This window comes from Paramormyrops kingsleyae, chromosome 19, assembly GCF_048594095.1.
Source record: "Paramormyrops kingsleyae isolate MSU_618 chromosome 19, PKINGS_0.4, whole genome shotgun sequence".
NCBI lineage: Eukaryota > Metazoa > Chordata > Actinopteri > Osteoglossiformes > Mormyridae > Paramormyrops > Paramormyrops kingsleyae.
In genome coordinates, this window is record NC_132815.1 from 23,296,442 (window position 1) to 23,311,231 (window position 14,790).

Here is a 14,790-nt window from a genome sequence, read left to right on the forward strand (position 1 = left end):
ACGTTTTATATCTTATCTTAAGTCTTAAATCTGAATTGGACCTGTTGCCTACCCCTTACAGGTGGGATGAGAAATAATATAATGATATGATCTATTATGGTATAATAATCATCTGTACACCATGTACATATGGCATAACAGAACAATTCAAAGCATATAAATTTACTGAAGTACAGATTTAGCTTTTCAGTCTTCAATAGCAGTTCAGACAAGGGTCTAGTACCTGCAGTTCCCACCACGTCCAAGAGAGGGAGACAAAAACATAGAAAAGGGATTATGCGAGCTGAAGGTGGTTTACTTGGGAGACGTCCCTGCCTCTCTATCTCACTGTAGTGCAGAGTTGCCGGACTGACACGCTATTCACAATGTCTCCAGCCACAGTGAGGACTCTCCTGTGTCTTCTCCTCTCACTCATTGCTTTAATCCTAGGAGTGGCAGGTAAGTAACATGACCTTTACTGTTATTTTGCAAGTACATACCACGTATTGTATTTTTAAAATGCATTTACTAATTTCTGCATATCACCAGTGGAACATAACTATTATGTTTTGTTCATTATATTAAATATATTGACATAATTATTGATTATATCTCCTTGTATATCTCCTAATTATCTAATCATAAGGCAAAAGCAGTACTTAACAGATAATGCACAGTCTACTAGACTTTATAGCCTTTGCATATTTAAAAATATTCCAATTTTTGCCAAAAATGGCAGTAGAAATTATTTTGTCATAAGTTGGGAGAAAGGGAAGAATTAAACTTGCGTGTGTGTGTGCGTGTGTGTGTGTGTGCGTGTGTGTCTGCATGCATGCGTTAAGAAATATGCAAAAAAGATTTTGAAGTTGCTTAGCAAGGTACTGAAAAACACCAACCAAAATAAAGTAACTCAAGATTTAATCAGACAACAGTCTTGAAACAAATATTTGCCTTTTCTTTTTATTGAAAAAAACAGGCTGATTGAATTAATATACACACAATAGGGAGGTTATATTTTGTAATGATAAAACATACCCAGCATTAGATCACAGCTTACCCATGCTTTCTAATGACTGCCACCATGCCAAAAGTCTGATCTAATCTGGCTGCTACAGCAGATCCTGCAAAACAGATTCTCAGTTGAAGGAAAGAAAGTTTCTCTGCCCTTTGCTGGGTGTGTGTCCTCTCTATGCCAACTGTCCACTGTATGCATTTTCTGCATTGCAAGTCGGTGGCATTTCCACAAAGCATATGTTGCATCAAATGTGGGCTGACATTTCTATTAAGAAAGCAGGCTTCTGTCTAACCTCTTCCAGTTCCTGTGGGGGCAAATGCCAGTGTCACGGAAAGACAAACTGAACCTCCATACTTTCTCAGATGTATCTAGCCATTTGCAAAGCATTAACCCCAAAACTGATTCTAACTGGATTACAATAGGATTTTTTTTATAATTTTCACTGTAGCGGCGGAACAAATAGCTACGAACCCACAGACATCTTTTAGATGGTATGCTTGATGTGAAAATTCATTTTTCAACACTCCACTGACACATGGAACTGTGAGCACTATATGTATTCTGGGGAGGAATTCACAGAGCACTGCCTTGTTTCATAAATCTTCCAGTGGTTTTGCGAAAATCTCTTTTCCTGTATAAAAACCAGATGATCCAATGATTTTTTTTTCTCATCAAATGGGAATCAAAGCCAAGTTTGGATATCTGTGTTTCCAGTAGTCGTTTCGTACCAGCAGTGCGAGGCATGCACGTAAATCTAACATTGATGCGCAAACGAATGTCTCAGGAAGGCGGCCCCCAAATAATGGAACAAATAGGACATTGAATCCCCCATTCAGAGATGGATGGATGGCCCCCCAGTCTGAACTGCCCGACAGACAGGCCATAACGTCTGGCTTCAGTGCCTTGCTTTGGGAATCGTCCCTTAGTGAGCTCACTCACATCAGAGGACTTAAGTTAGCAGCTGTTTATGTATTTTTTTCCCTCTTTTTTTTTCTCACTGCTGAAACACTTGTTTCCGTTTGCGTGGAGAATGGAGAATTCAAGGACAAGGCTGTACACCTCCTGTAGAAGAGTAAACCAGTGAACAAGCACAGACCGGGGTGAGAGTGGACATTGCGGAGAAGCCAAAGGAGGCAGCCAAGCGGCCGATCGCTTTTCCACAAGCAATATTTTTCCCAGAACCCATCTCAATCCCAAATGAAAGATTCAAAGAATAAGATTTTTTAGCATTGAAAAATAATGAATTATCAACGCTTTTATTTCATTACTGCCACAGTGGGCCAGTAGCCTGACAAAGTGGGTTGCGACATGTCACACCACGGTTGATTCTGTCTAACTGGAGTTAGCGGTACACTGCATCTCTATGGGGGAGTCACCTAGAAGCTTCAGCCCTAAACCATTCAGGTAAATTACTCAGAGTATGATGTTTACGCAGTAATGGAGTGGTGTACTCTGTCATGCACATGAACCCTAACGGGGTAAGCGATTATTAAAGACAGGTTATGGGATGACTTATATATTATAATATATTTCATTATATACAGTCAAGATTCTTGACTTGTTTCGAAGTCGCCATGGATATGCTGCTTAGCAACCTTGGCAGGTGCTTTGGGTGTGTGGGCACAGGGAGGTATTGCCTGTAAGAGCTGAGCCCCTGGAAAATGGCAGGTGTGGACCCTGAAGTGGTTTCCAGGTGAAACCTCTAAATATTTCTTGGAAAAACAGCCTGAGGCTTTTGCTAATTCCTCAGATATTTATCTCATCCAACATGTTTCCGTGAGACGGCCGCAATGTCTTGTCTCTGCGTCCATTTCCAAGTACAGAATTGAACCATTGCTTCTTAAAGAAGTACAGTAAGATCAATGGAAATTCTTCAAGCTCTTCACCCTCCCCCTTGTCCTTAGATACACTTTCTCTTCAGATCCGTTTTAAATGTTTACAAATGTTAATTGTGTGCCTGGCGCGTCTGCATTTTTGTTGTGGAAGCTCACAGAAAACTCTATAGATAACCAACTGTGGGCCCACAAGACGAGCATAATTTATCCACCAGAAACAAAATATCTCAAGAAGATCCCAAGTGACTAGTGAATACTAAAGACATTTCCCATTTACTTGGGGGTTATTTTTGCAAAGTTAGATCACCTGCTAATGTGAGACTTTTGTTTGTAGAGGAAATTATTAAATGGGATGGTAAAAGTCCTCACCCCATAACGATCAGAAATGATACTGGTAAGAATATTTAAAACAGTGTTAGGTCATATTTTTCTTAGATAATAGGGTTACCAAACTACACTTCTGTTCATGGTTATTGTAAATCCCACATGTGTACCTGGTTAAATATCTAATCAAAAATGCATGATAACTGTAATATAATAACTGCAAGACTAAATTATGTGAGCATTCATTGTTTTTGATGTCTAATTTGCAGCTAATCAGGCAGATTACTTGTGATCTTATTATCGTTGATTTAGTCAAAAAGGCTAGCCAGAGTCTTCTTATTTATTTTATATTTCATCACTGTAGATATACTGAACACCAGGAATGTTTGGTGACCTCAAAGATTATCGAAGTTACAGCAAAACTGTGCGGTAGTTTCCTATCTTGTATCCCCTATTAACCCATTTGCATGCATTCAGTAATTTCATGCTCACAACGTGGCAGCGAACATCTAGAGGACATGAGCTGATTGGTCAAGGATGATCTGCCAGTTCATTACAGTGAAAGGTTATTGGTTGGACAGCTGTGTGTCTTGCTGTTATAAATCTGTCAGCTGCTCCCCTGAGGGATAGAAAGCTTTGTTGCGCTGTGATGTTGGAAAGTGTGAACAGATGGACCATGAAGTATTTTGTATGAACTTTGAAAAGGGTTCAGTGTTGGTTCTGTGACTCTCCAGACCAGCTTCTTTTTTCAGCTTGTACTTGCCGTGACCCTTAACTATGTAAATAAAAAAGTTATAAAATATCAAAACAATATAATATAATGTAATGTCAGAGCCACCTTTAACCAAATATTTCATAGCTGATGTAATATGTTAGTTCCTAGCAACAAAGAAACAAGAAAACAAACTGCTAGCTTGAATTTTTTTACGAGCGCCAAGGCAACAAACCTCGGGTAACTTAAAACCTTAAAGTATGAATTATGATGAGCTCAAACAGAGAAAAGGTGACGTTAAATAACGGAGTCCACTGTTAACTGATGCAATTTTTTTTTGTTTCGTTGATTGAGATTTTTTATGGGCTACAGAACACTATGGGCTACAGGACACTATGGGCTAACTAAACTGAAATGCATTTTGGTCAAAGGCACTTTACACTCATGATGACCACAATAAAAAACGTTTCATTTTGATCTGCAATGTGGCATTCAGTGGTCACTGAGATCTGAACCAAACTCTAACAGATTCTGATGAAACATGGTTTAGAAACTTTGAGGGATTTCACAGGCCTCTATCCAGCAGCAAATTGCTACCTGATTTTACAGCTTTGTTGAATGCCACACATAGTTTTCTGTAGCTATAAATGTTAACTGACTGCAACCACATATGCTACCATAATGATTGGTAACTGTAGCCTCAGACTGCTGTCATAATTTGTGTAGCAAGCCATAGGTTTGATGTGCTCTGCCTCCCCCGTATATCCTTGTTTATGTGTCTCTTTGGAGAGAGCAAGATCGGATATGTTAAGACTAAAATTTTGTTGTACTTCCAACCTAAACAATTACAAATACATATTCTATATTATTATATGTATGCTATCTACATCTATGATATTCTAAACGAGTGATGGGGGGATATGTTTTATCATGCCAATTATGTGGGTTGTTAATTTAAAATATAAACTTTAAAGAAAAGAGCTCACTTACCTGGAACGCACTGATCAAATGGCTTTTACATGTTGTGAGCATGCTTATATGTCATGGGCATTTACTGTAGTTGGTTGATGTTTCCAATAAGTGTGTTGTGTTTGTTTGCTACACGTGTAACCATCAGAACTTAACTCTTCTGGTTCTGTACCTCACTCACTAACCAATTACAACACCTACCTCTTTGAGTACTGTACCTCACCCACTGTCCTAACCAATTACAACACCTACCTCTTTGAGTACTGTACCTCACCCACTGTCCTAACCAATTACAACACCTACCTCTTTGAGTACTGTACCTCACCCACTGTCCTAACCAATTACAACACCTACGACTTTCAGTGCTGCACCTCAACCACCGTCCTAACCAACTAGGACACCTACCTCTTTCAGTACTGTACTTCACTTACTGTCCAAACCAATCAGAACACCTACTGTACTTCTTTCACTACATTATATTACAATGATTTTCAAGAAATGTGAAACTTTTTTTCCCAAATATAAAAACATGTATAAACTGAGTTTTGTGTAACAGTTAACAGTCCAGCCAGTGGCCCAGAATTATGCTATACTCAAGTTTCAAAACATTTTGTGATCTTAGCCGAACTTCTTCCAACAATCTACTAACCATGCATTAACCTGTGAAACCACAATGTGCACCCAACATCCTTGCCTAGAAGTTGCTTATTTCTCATTCTTAGTAAAATATACTGGCTCTGGCTCTTGAATGTAAAAATAAAAGTCACAGTTGACATCATTTATTGACAAGAATCCAGCTACTTTCTTGATCTTGATTGGTCAATCTGTATGGGGTGATGATGTCACTCCAGAGTGATAAAACAAAGCTGGTGCCAATGACATGACCTCCTGCAACCTGAACATAATGAGAATCCTTTGCTACGGGAAGCTGGACTGTGCTTCCAGCACCATAGGGATCCCTTTGCAGTCCAACACAAACATTTCTGCTTTATCCCAACTCAATTTCAGCAATGCAGTGAAAAATGCCTGCGCAGGTACATATGTTAGGACTAGGGATGAAAACAATATAATTCTGGGAACGAATCACATATTTCCTGTGGCTTTATGGCAATTCTTTTTTTTCCCAAACTTAACTGCACATGGAAGCCATTAATCTTCTGTTGTGCCAGAGTGGGCGTGAATCCCAGTCTATTCACAACTATAGAATGCTGGTGTTATTAAAGGACACCGGTCGATTTCATTTTTATCTCGTTTGGTTGTTCATCGCTGCGAAATTAATATCCTGCCTTAAGTTTGATCGGATATATTAAAAGGCATATTAATGGCTGCAGTCTTTAAAGAAAGCTTGTACCATTCATGCAACTGGGAAACTCGTTTGCATGTAAGATTCAATCTACTGTGAGCCATGGCTAGAATGAAGGTGGTGAAGGTGAGGGCAGGTCAACAGCCAGCTGACCGCAATGTCTACCAGAAGCACAAGTGCTGATCTCCCACTGCTGGTTAAACCTGAATGCTGAAAATTTGCTGTGGTCACCATTCTGGATAATAGCATACAGCAGTAGGTTTCTCTTAAATCATCTATTATCTAAATAATACATTAACAAAGAGAGCAAGTTTTACACCAGCCTGCTCACAAAACCATGCAATCCATAGCAGTAGTACCTTTGGATTACCACGGTTAGTTACACTAAGTACAATAACAAACATCACCCAACTAATGTAATCGTTATGGTTATGATGTGTCTTCCTATGGTACAGGCCTTCAATGGCCGGCGACTCCACAATGTTCTAAGACATATGAAATACCAGCCTGAAGTGAATTAAGTACCAGCATATGTACATATATTATCTAGCTCCGCGGAAGCATTTTCTGCTTCCCGGGGACATGGAAGTAGCATTGTTTGTGAGGAAACATTAATTAATCCATGCAGAAGTACTGGCAGCCGAGGTATTGTTTCCAGAGCCGAATGATGTTAAGGTTCTAACGAGGGTGAATTATGTGAAAGCTCATCTGCAGTATGTGATATTTCAAAGGATGCTGGCCTTCACAACAGAGTGGGGATAGGAAGTGAGTGGACCTAAACTGTGGGCACAGTCCTGTAAAATGACAATGTGAGATGGTCTCCAGTAAAGGACGCACCGGCTATTCCGGTACGGTCCACAATCCATGATTTGAGCCGTGTCACTGGAAAATGTGATGTGAATAAATCTTGGGCTTCAGGCAACCTGTAAAGAGGGTTAAAAAGTCATGTGATCCAGTTAGCAATGTGAGAGAAGCCTTGGTAGGAAATAATTTTGCAGTGTTAAAAAAGTGACCTGTGTGAATCTGTAATATGACCTCATCCGTAGGAATGAGTTTGTCACTCACTACAAATGTGGGTGTAATTCATCTGCTATCAATCACACAACCATTTATGTTCAATCTAACTAAGGTAAAGGTAACTTTCTTGTGAAAATGTAGAAAACGAATGAAGTGTTTTTTATATATATATGTGAAGATCTGGAGTTACTTAGTATACAGTAGTGTACAAGTTTGCCTGGGGCTTGTTTTTTTTGAAACACATAAGTTATTACCAAGACCCATATAATGTTCCAGGAAACTGAAGCATTTACCCACTTACTATTATGTATCAGTAATACAATTTATCATCAGATTAATCAAGATAAATCATTTGTCACGTCTCAGCTTTAGGACCATGAAGACACAAATTCTGTGCTACATTATTATATTACAATATCCAAAATCCCAGATGATATCGCATTTCATAAGATCTAAATGATCATTCCATTCTGGGTAATTTCCTGCCTTGTGCCTGTAGCCTCTGGAATAGGGTCCAGACCCCCATGACCCTGAATAGAACCAGCGGATACAGGAAATGGACAGATGGATGTGTGATCATATAAATATCTCTTCTATATTGGTGCTGTTTGTGTCTCTGGACAACACAATTTTTTGTAGATATTAAGCTTACTTCTGCGACAAAAGAGAAAACATTTTCTTCTTTCTTATGCCTATATAGCATATATGTAGGTCTCTGTGTTCTGTTCCCCAAGCGTGCTTAGGCAATACTGTTTCTTATGGTCAGGTCAATACAGCAAGCCTAATTGAACTGAACTGCATACCCACATTCAGTGATTCACCTTGAGTTTTCTTCTTCAAATAGAGCTGGATAGGTTTTTAAACCCAGAGCATTTCATCTGGGGGTGCACAACTTCCACCTTTTTGTGCGCTGTGTAGCGCTTGATTACTTCCCCATCCTTTGGGTGTTGCAAGTTAAGTTCTGCTTTTCTATAACATCTCCCTTTTCCATCCCCAGACAGATCCTTCTCTCTTTTTCAGTGTGAAAGTACTCTGGACTAGGCTTAAAAATACCTAGGGTTATAGCCCCAAGCGATCGGACTGAATGACTCCAATAAACACCTCTAACTCCGACCCATAACATTCTACTAACCTGAACAATAACATAAAAAGTCTATTTATTACCAAATACCTAAACAAACAGTACTGCACTGTACATTGCATTTCAAATTGCTGGAGCCCAACTGTATGCACTGGGAGCCCTATGTTTTGGATCCATTATTAAAAATGCAACATGAACGGCACTGAGAAGTTTAAACGCTCCAGAGAGAAGCTGACATGCGAGTGAAGCTGTCTGCCGAGACAGAGATGTGCCGCGTACCAAGCCAAGACTTTTCATGCTAAAGATATACATTTACACTAACAAATGTATTCCTTATGTATTACTAATATTTATATATTATATGATTTTCTGCGATCCGAATAATATTCAGCATCATTTTTGGCTTACACATCCTCTGCGAGTTACTGCGATCTTTCAGCAAACTCCAAATATGCTATAGTTTAATTGTTCACGGCCAACTCACCAATAACAAAAACCGCAAATGTCAAATGTAAATGTGAAGGGGTTACTGTATTCCCTCAGAAATGCATCGCAGGTGAAGTCTACTTTTTTAAAATACAAGACTTTGCTAACGGGTATGTGGTATCATAACTTGTAAGTGAAAAACGACTACTATAGGTTACTATAGGTTATGAAGGCCTGTAGAATGGGAGGTATAAGGATGAATGGGCTCCAATGGACAGGAACTACACAAATGCAGTCAGAGAGAAGCTTATCTGCTATTTTGGACAGGTTTCCATGGGCCTCCAGCAAGGCAGTGTGTGCTGTAACAATCTGTGTATTTGTCTTTCAGGCCTTCGCCCACTAAAGCCAACGAATGTGAAACTGACTGTCATAGATGAGGGTCTACGGGTCACGTGGGGGCCTCCCGATGAGCTGGACTCGAGGCCGGTGGACTGGTACAACATCGGCTACGGCACGGCCATGAAAACCCTGCGCTTCGTTAAAGTGGACAAAGATGAACGCTCGCAGGTGCTGGAGGATGTAGGTAAGAAAGGGTTTTCAGCATTTATTTTCGTAAAGTCTTTTCTCTCTTTTGTTGGCCGTACTTTAAAGAGCAGTAGACGTGCTGTCAGGTAGTATGTGTATGACCTGAGCTGCGTTTCAGAGCCTGGGGTGCTGCACTTTTTGAAGATGACGGCTGAGAACGCCGATGGAATGAGCAAGCCGGTCTACAAAGCAGAGACACCTAAAGCTAAAAGCCAGGGTTAGTTTGTCCTCTTTTTCCATCCCTTCATTTGTCTGTTTCTTGACTGTGTTCCCATAACTAAGAATGTTTGTGGTAACCGGCGCTGAGCTCCAATCATCAGAAAGGAAAAGACTGAAAAATCACTGAAAACATTCACTACGTTTCCTGCAAAATGTTCAGACATTTCCATATTAAATATAAGCCATACTACAGAGCAAGCCCATCAGGTGTAAAGAATTAGCCAGAAGTTTTGGTTTCATTAATGCATTTTAATTTTGTTTACAGTATTTTGTAGTTTTCCAAATGTATCGCTTTCTACATACTCAATCAGCCCCTGCCAAGCTTCTGATTTTGATCCAACAGACCAGCTTCAGCTGTTGGTTGAATCAATAGCACTATTCAACTCAAGCTCAAAAACATCACATATCTAAGAACTCACTGTAATTTTTCAGATTGTGTTAATAGTGCAACAGAAAACATATCCATCCACCTTCTGTCAGGATTCTTCTAGTACAGGGTCACGCTGAGCCTGTCCCAGGAATCACAGGGCACGAGACACCCAGGACGGGATGCCAGTCTATCAAAGGGCACACCGTCATACACTAGGGGCAATTTACAGGCAACGCCCATGTTTTTGGAGCACCAAGATGCATCTTGAATTACTGATTCCATGACTTTTCATGGTCTTGAGGATGGGATTTGAACCCTCATCTCTGGTGAAACAGTGCTTTAAAAGATATCTTTTTGTACGTAAAGTAAAGCACATAGTTGATTTCTCAATGGGTAAGAGTGTAATTGCCAAAAAAGCTGACACACCTATCGGAAATTCTGCTCAATAAGTCATCTACAGCTACTCTGCTTTCAGTTGTGTTTGGCGTGGCTCTAAGCCGCTGAAGATGAAGATGACAGCCCCAGCTCTGAGTCCAGCAAAATATCATGTTCAGGCTACAGCTGCTGGCAGAGTAGCAGATTTCAACCCATAATAAATATAAGCTACTTAAAACACAGTAAAGGAGGAGAAAAAGTGTAATAGAGAAATGTAACAGAAACAATTTGCTTTTAGTAAAACGTGAAGGAAAAACCAGTATGATATTTTATGCTGAATTAAATGAGTGGAATTTTCCAATAACATACTAATATAGTATTTGATGTCAATGCAGCACTGGATATTTTCACACAAGGCTCCTTCAGAGTGTGAGATTTGCAAAAACATAGCAGGTCATTCTACAAGAATTAAACTTCAGATAATGTCCTGAAACATTTTTATACATCTTCATATGTGTGATTTTTTAAAAAAAGAGTGGATTCCATTTACCTGAAATGTACAGAAGCTAGAAGCGAAATACCATCCTCATGTTGGTGTTAGACCTGCAAAGCCTGAGGGGTTGTGTGGTTAAATGAGAAGCTTCACAAACATAAAGCTGATAATACATTATATACAGAGGCCATAAGCTGAAGCATGAGAAAGATGGACAAGAAAACAAAGCACGATAAAAATCCAGCAATGATGACACTGTGAAATACACTATCACCCATGATAGCAGACAGAAAAAAACAGCTAATTGAAAACAAATGCTGGCTTTTTCCATGTCAGAATTATTATAGTATGAACTGATAAATAAAGATGAAAAAGACCACATGGAAGACACAGTAACAGAGTCCCAGAATTATCATGTACGACTTTACAGAAAAATTCATTATGTTACTCTTCAGCTCATTTTATGAGTTTATGTCAGGGTGTAGTAGTGGGTGGGGGCTTGGATCCCTACACCCCCCCATGTTTCAAATCTGGCTCCATTCTATGTGTAGGGAGGCTGCATGCTCACTCCGTGTTGTGTGTATGCCCAGGTATCCTGCATTCTTCCCAGAGACATCCTGCTAAGCTAAATGGTGTTTTTAAATTGCTCAGAGCGTGCAAATCTGTATGCTCTGCTCGGGGCGTCCCCTGGGGAAAATCAGGTGGCTGAGGAATGAAGGGCAGTGCATTCTTAGAAGACCACTGGTATGTTTGGAACACTGAGGACCACGCGCACACACACACACACACACACAGACCAGTACTCATATCTTTGTGGGGACTGTCCATTAATTTCTATGGGCAAAACCCTAATCGCAACAATGACAACCTTAACCCCTACCCAGCCCTAACCTTAACCATAAGTAATCAAGCAAAATACAGGTCTTTCTGCAATCGCAGATTTTTATATAACCGAGTTTCCCCTTGTGGGGACCGGAAAAAAATGTCCGCACAATGTCAAAATAACAGATTTTTATCACATTGTGGGGACATTTGATCCCCACAATGTAGTACATACATGACCCCACACACACAAGCACACTAGACAGCAGTGTCAGTCCCACATGGCTCTGTGAGTCTGACACGGTGAGATCCAAGGGAGAGGCAGGAATGAGCGATACGAGACAGCAAAGCAGGCAGGCAGGACCCTCCCTTGCCTCAGCTGCAGCCGCACCCGGAGGCAGACTTGGCCCATTGGCCAAAGCGTCACATGGAAGCAATTTATATAACTACTGTACGTTCGGCTCTGCCGAGTAAAATGACCTGTGTGCCCTTTCACGTTATTCCACATATGATGCATTTACTGACCTTATGTGGTGTTTTCCTACTGTACCTCAAGAGTGTGATGTAGAAATCAGAGAAATCAAATGTTTACCTACATACCTATACACATACCTATAAATATGTATTCATAATTGAAAGAGGAACAGTACAGCCGCTGAATGTTGTATCTGGTTATGTTTTGACCTCTTCATTTAAAAATGTTTGTGAAATTTTGAGGTTAGGTTTTAGTATTATTAAATTGCAAATGGTGACAAAACTGAGTTCGTCTTTCATCTGAGAACTATTAAGGAAAAATTCCATTCAGTATTCTGCCACTGCAATGATTCTGTAGTCTAATTATTTCTTAAGATAAATGGTTTGATAACAGTAAATTAGTTTTCTAGTTTTGTATTTGCTGAAATAACAGTGTCTATAGTCTGGTAACAGATGAATAATAGTGTCAGAATCCTGATATCTATGGGATCACAGTGAGAGTAGGGTGACTGCCTAATCATGTTAGGGGGGTTTTGCAAACTGCTCTAAAACTGAAAGGCTCCTGTACTTGGCTGATTAGTTCAATTCTTCTTGTGCTCTTACTGGTTTGCTTCCTTCATTGAAAGATTCATCCAGCTGTTTCACATTAACATCAGACGCATGATTATAGGAGACTGACCAATCAGCACACAGCAAGAACTTAGTGCTTAAATGAAACCCAAGTCTTTTTAATTGAAGTGGTACTTTATAAACTCTGTCCTAGCCCATAGTGTCCCTCTGGTCACCCTAAGTGAACGTGTTTTACTACAAGCAGAATCAGGCACAGATATTTCAGGGAACAGGTCCAGTCATCTAAAATGTCTGCATGATGACCTGTGTGAGACCTGATTCCCACGGTCCCACAGAGTCTCTCACACGCGTGTATTTTCAGAGAGGAGAAGACCCACCGAGGAAATCCGGGAGAAGCTGGACTCCCCGCGCAACGTTGCGTTGGGCAGTAACCGTGGTTACCTCCTGGGCTTGGCACAGAGCGACCACAGATTGCTCGACAAGCCTCGGCCTCTGGGCCGGCGCAGCCAACGGCCTCACCAGCTTGGTGAGTGACAAGCCGCTCAACCAATCACATGTTTGCTTATACATTTAGCTTGGCTTGTTCAGTTTGAATTGTGTCCATTTACCACCATATTTTGAAATTCTGTATAATGCTATGTGAATATAAAATTTGTTTATGCCTATACGTTGAACGGTAGATTAACATTTTACATTTCGCACACATAAGGAAGCTGTATCTGACTTAGCCGATAAATTATTATTTCTTGGCTATGCTGGCCAATGAACAAGAAGCAAATTAATAGAGTAAACGTTAACTTTACCATTAAGTAGCATAATGCTAAGAGTAAAAAGCTTATTGCATTAGAGTGCTAATGTGAGTGTAATGTTTTCCTGTCAGGGGCCGAAAAGGTCTCCTGTTGCGCCTGTGTGAAAGTGTAAACTGTGGATGTATCTGGTATTCCTCTCTGTTCGTAGCCTCTGAGTCCGTGTATGTGGTATCACTGCAGGCACAGAATGCGCCCCGGCAGAGTTCGTCCGCCTATAGCGCTGTCATGACCAAAAAAAAACTCGCAGGTGAGCCAAGCCCCGAATACCGGTGGCTGTTTACTTAATTATATCCGCATGTCTTATCGCTCGAATCGATGTTTTTGATTAGCACTCGCAGTCGGTAAATAGCAAAATGTCTTTTGGCCGCGGATGATGAACTTTGATGCTGGTGTCTTTCCTGCAGAACCTGAGGAGCTGCCTGAAGCCAAGGACATAACCGTCAGGGTGAATTCCCCACAGTCTGTCATGGTGTCCTGGGTGGACCCTGCCACCGACAGGGAGAGGAGCAGCGACAACAGCAGGTGAAGGTCGCCAGCGAACATTCACATGCTACGTCCCACCAGGGACCCAGGAAGTGTCGTCTGAAATAATGCCTGTGCGAAAATTAACTAGCACAACGAGAGCAGTTCAATTTCAAAAATGCACAAATGAAAGACAAATGCATTCACTGAAGATAAGATAAGATAAGATTAGATAAGATGGGTTGGTATAATAGACAGCAGTGGACATAACAGTTAATTCAGTACATCTCTGATCTATGCTGTGTAATAATAAAATTACACAGGGCTTTCTGACTGTTTTCCTAGGGGGAAAAAAATAATATAACAACGTAATTTGCTCACACAGGAAAACAGTGAATCATTCCCAGATCCAATTTAAAAGAATATTTTCTTTTAAAGTACGAGTATTATGAAGGACAGTTGAAATCCAGCATGAAGGATTTCACCATATAGTTATGATATGAATGAGGTAAACTCAGTGAGTATGGCTATAGTGGCCCAGGGCAGTATGATGGCTGTGTATCTCTGACCCGCTGTTTGCTGTTGCAGGGAGTGGCTGTACACCGTGAGGTACCGGGAGAAGGGCGAGTCAGCCCGCTGGGATTACAAGGAGACTCCTCAGCGCCGCCTACTGGTGGACGGCCTGTTCGCGGACCACATGTACGAGTTCTCCGTCAGGATCTCAGAGGGACTCAGGCATGGGCCCTGGAGCGCCTCTGTCTTCCAAAGGACCCCTGAATCTGGTAGGTCGGGCATTACAGAAGCCAAGGACCAGAAATTCAGCTTCAAGTTCAGTGCTTGGTTGATGAGGGAGTGTCTGTGAAGCAGGTTATGTGGCGGACTGCTCTGTCTCTGCAATGCACATAACTGCAGTGTGTTATTCTAAAATGCATTATGATTCTATTACTAAC

General features: G+C 40.7%; 1 protein-coding gene across 2 annotated transcripts in view; it reads left to right on the plus strand.

Annotated features, from left to right (window-relative positions):
• The first annotated feature begins 340 nt into the window (after positions 1–340).
• fndc1 (fibronectin type III domain containing 1) overlaps positions 341–14,790 on the plus strand; it is a 32,718-nt gene continuing 18,268 nt past the window's right edge. For both annotated transcript variants that reach the window (XM_023806765.2, XM_023806767.2), the window contains exons 1-7: positions 341–438; positions 9,050–9,244; positions 9,365–9,463; positions 12,931–13,095; positions 13,527–13,625; positions 13,783–13,900; positions 14,429–14,622. In XM_023806765.2, the coding sequence (XP_023662533.2) occupies positions 366–438; positions 9,050–9,244; positions 9,365–9,463; positions 12,931–13,095; positions 13,527–13,625; positions 13,783–13,900; positions 14,429–14,622 (943 nt within the window). In that variant the 5' untranslated portion in view covers positions 341–365. The remainder of the gene's footprint in view (positions 439–9,049; positions 9,245–9,364; positions 9,464–12,930; positions 13,096–13,526; positions 13,626–13,782; positions 13,901–14,428; positions 14,623–14,790) is intronic.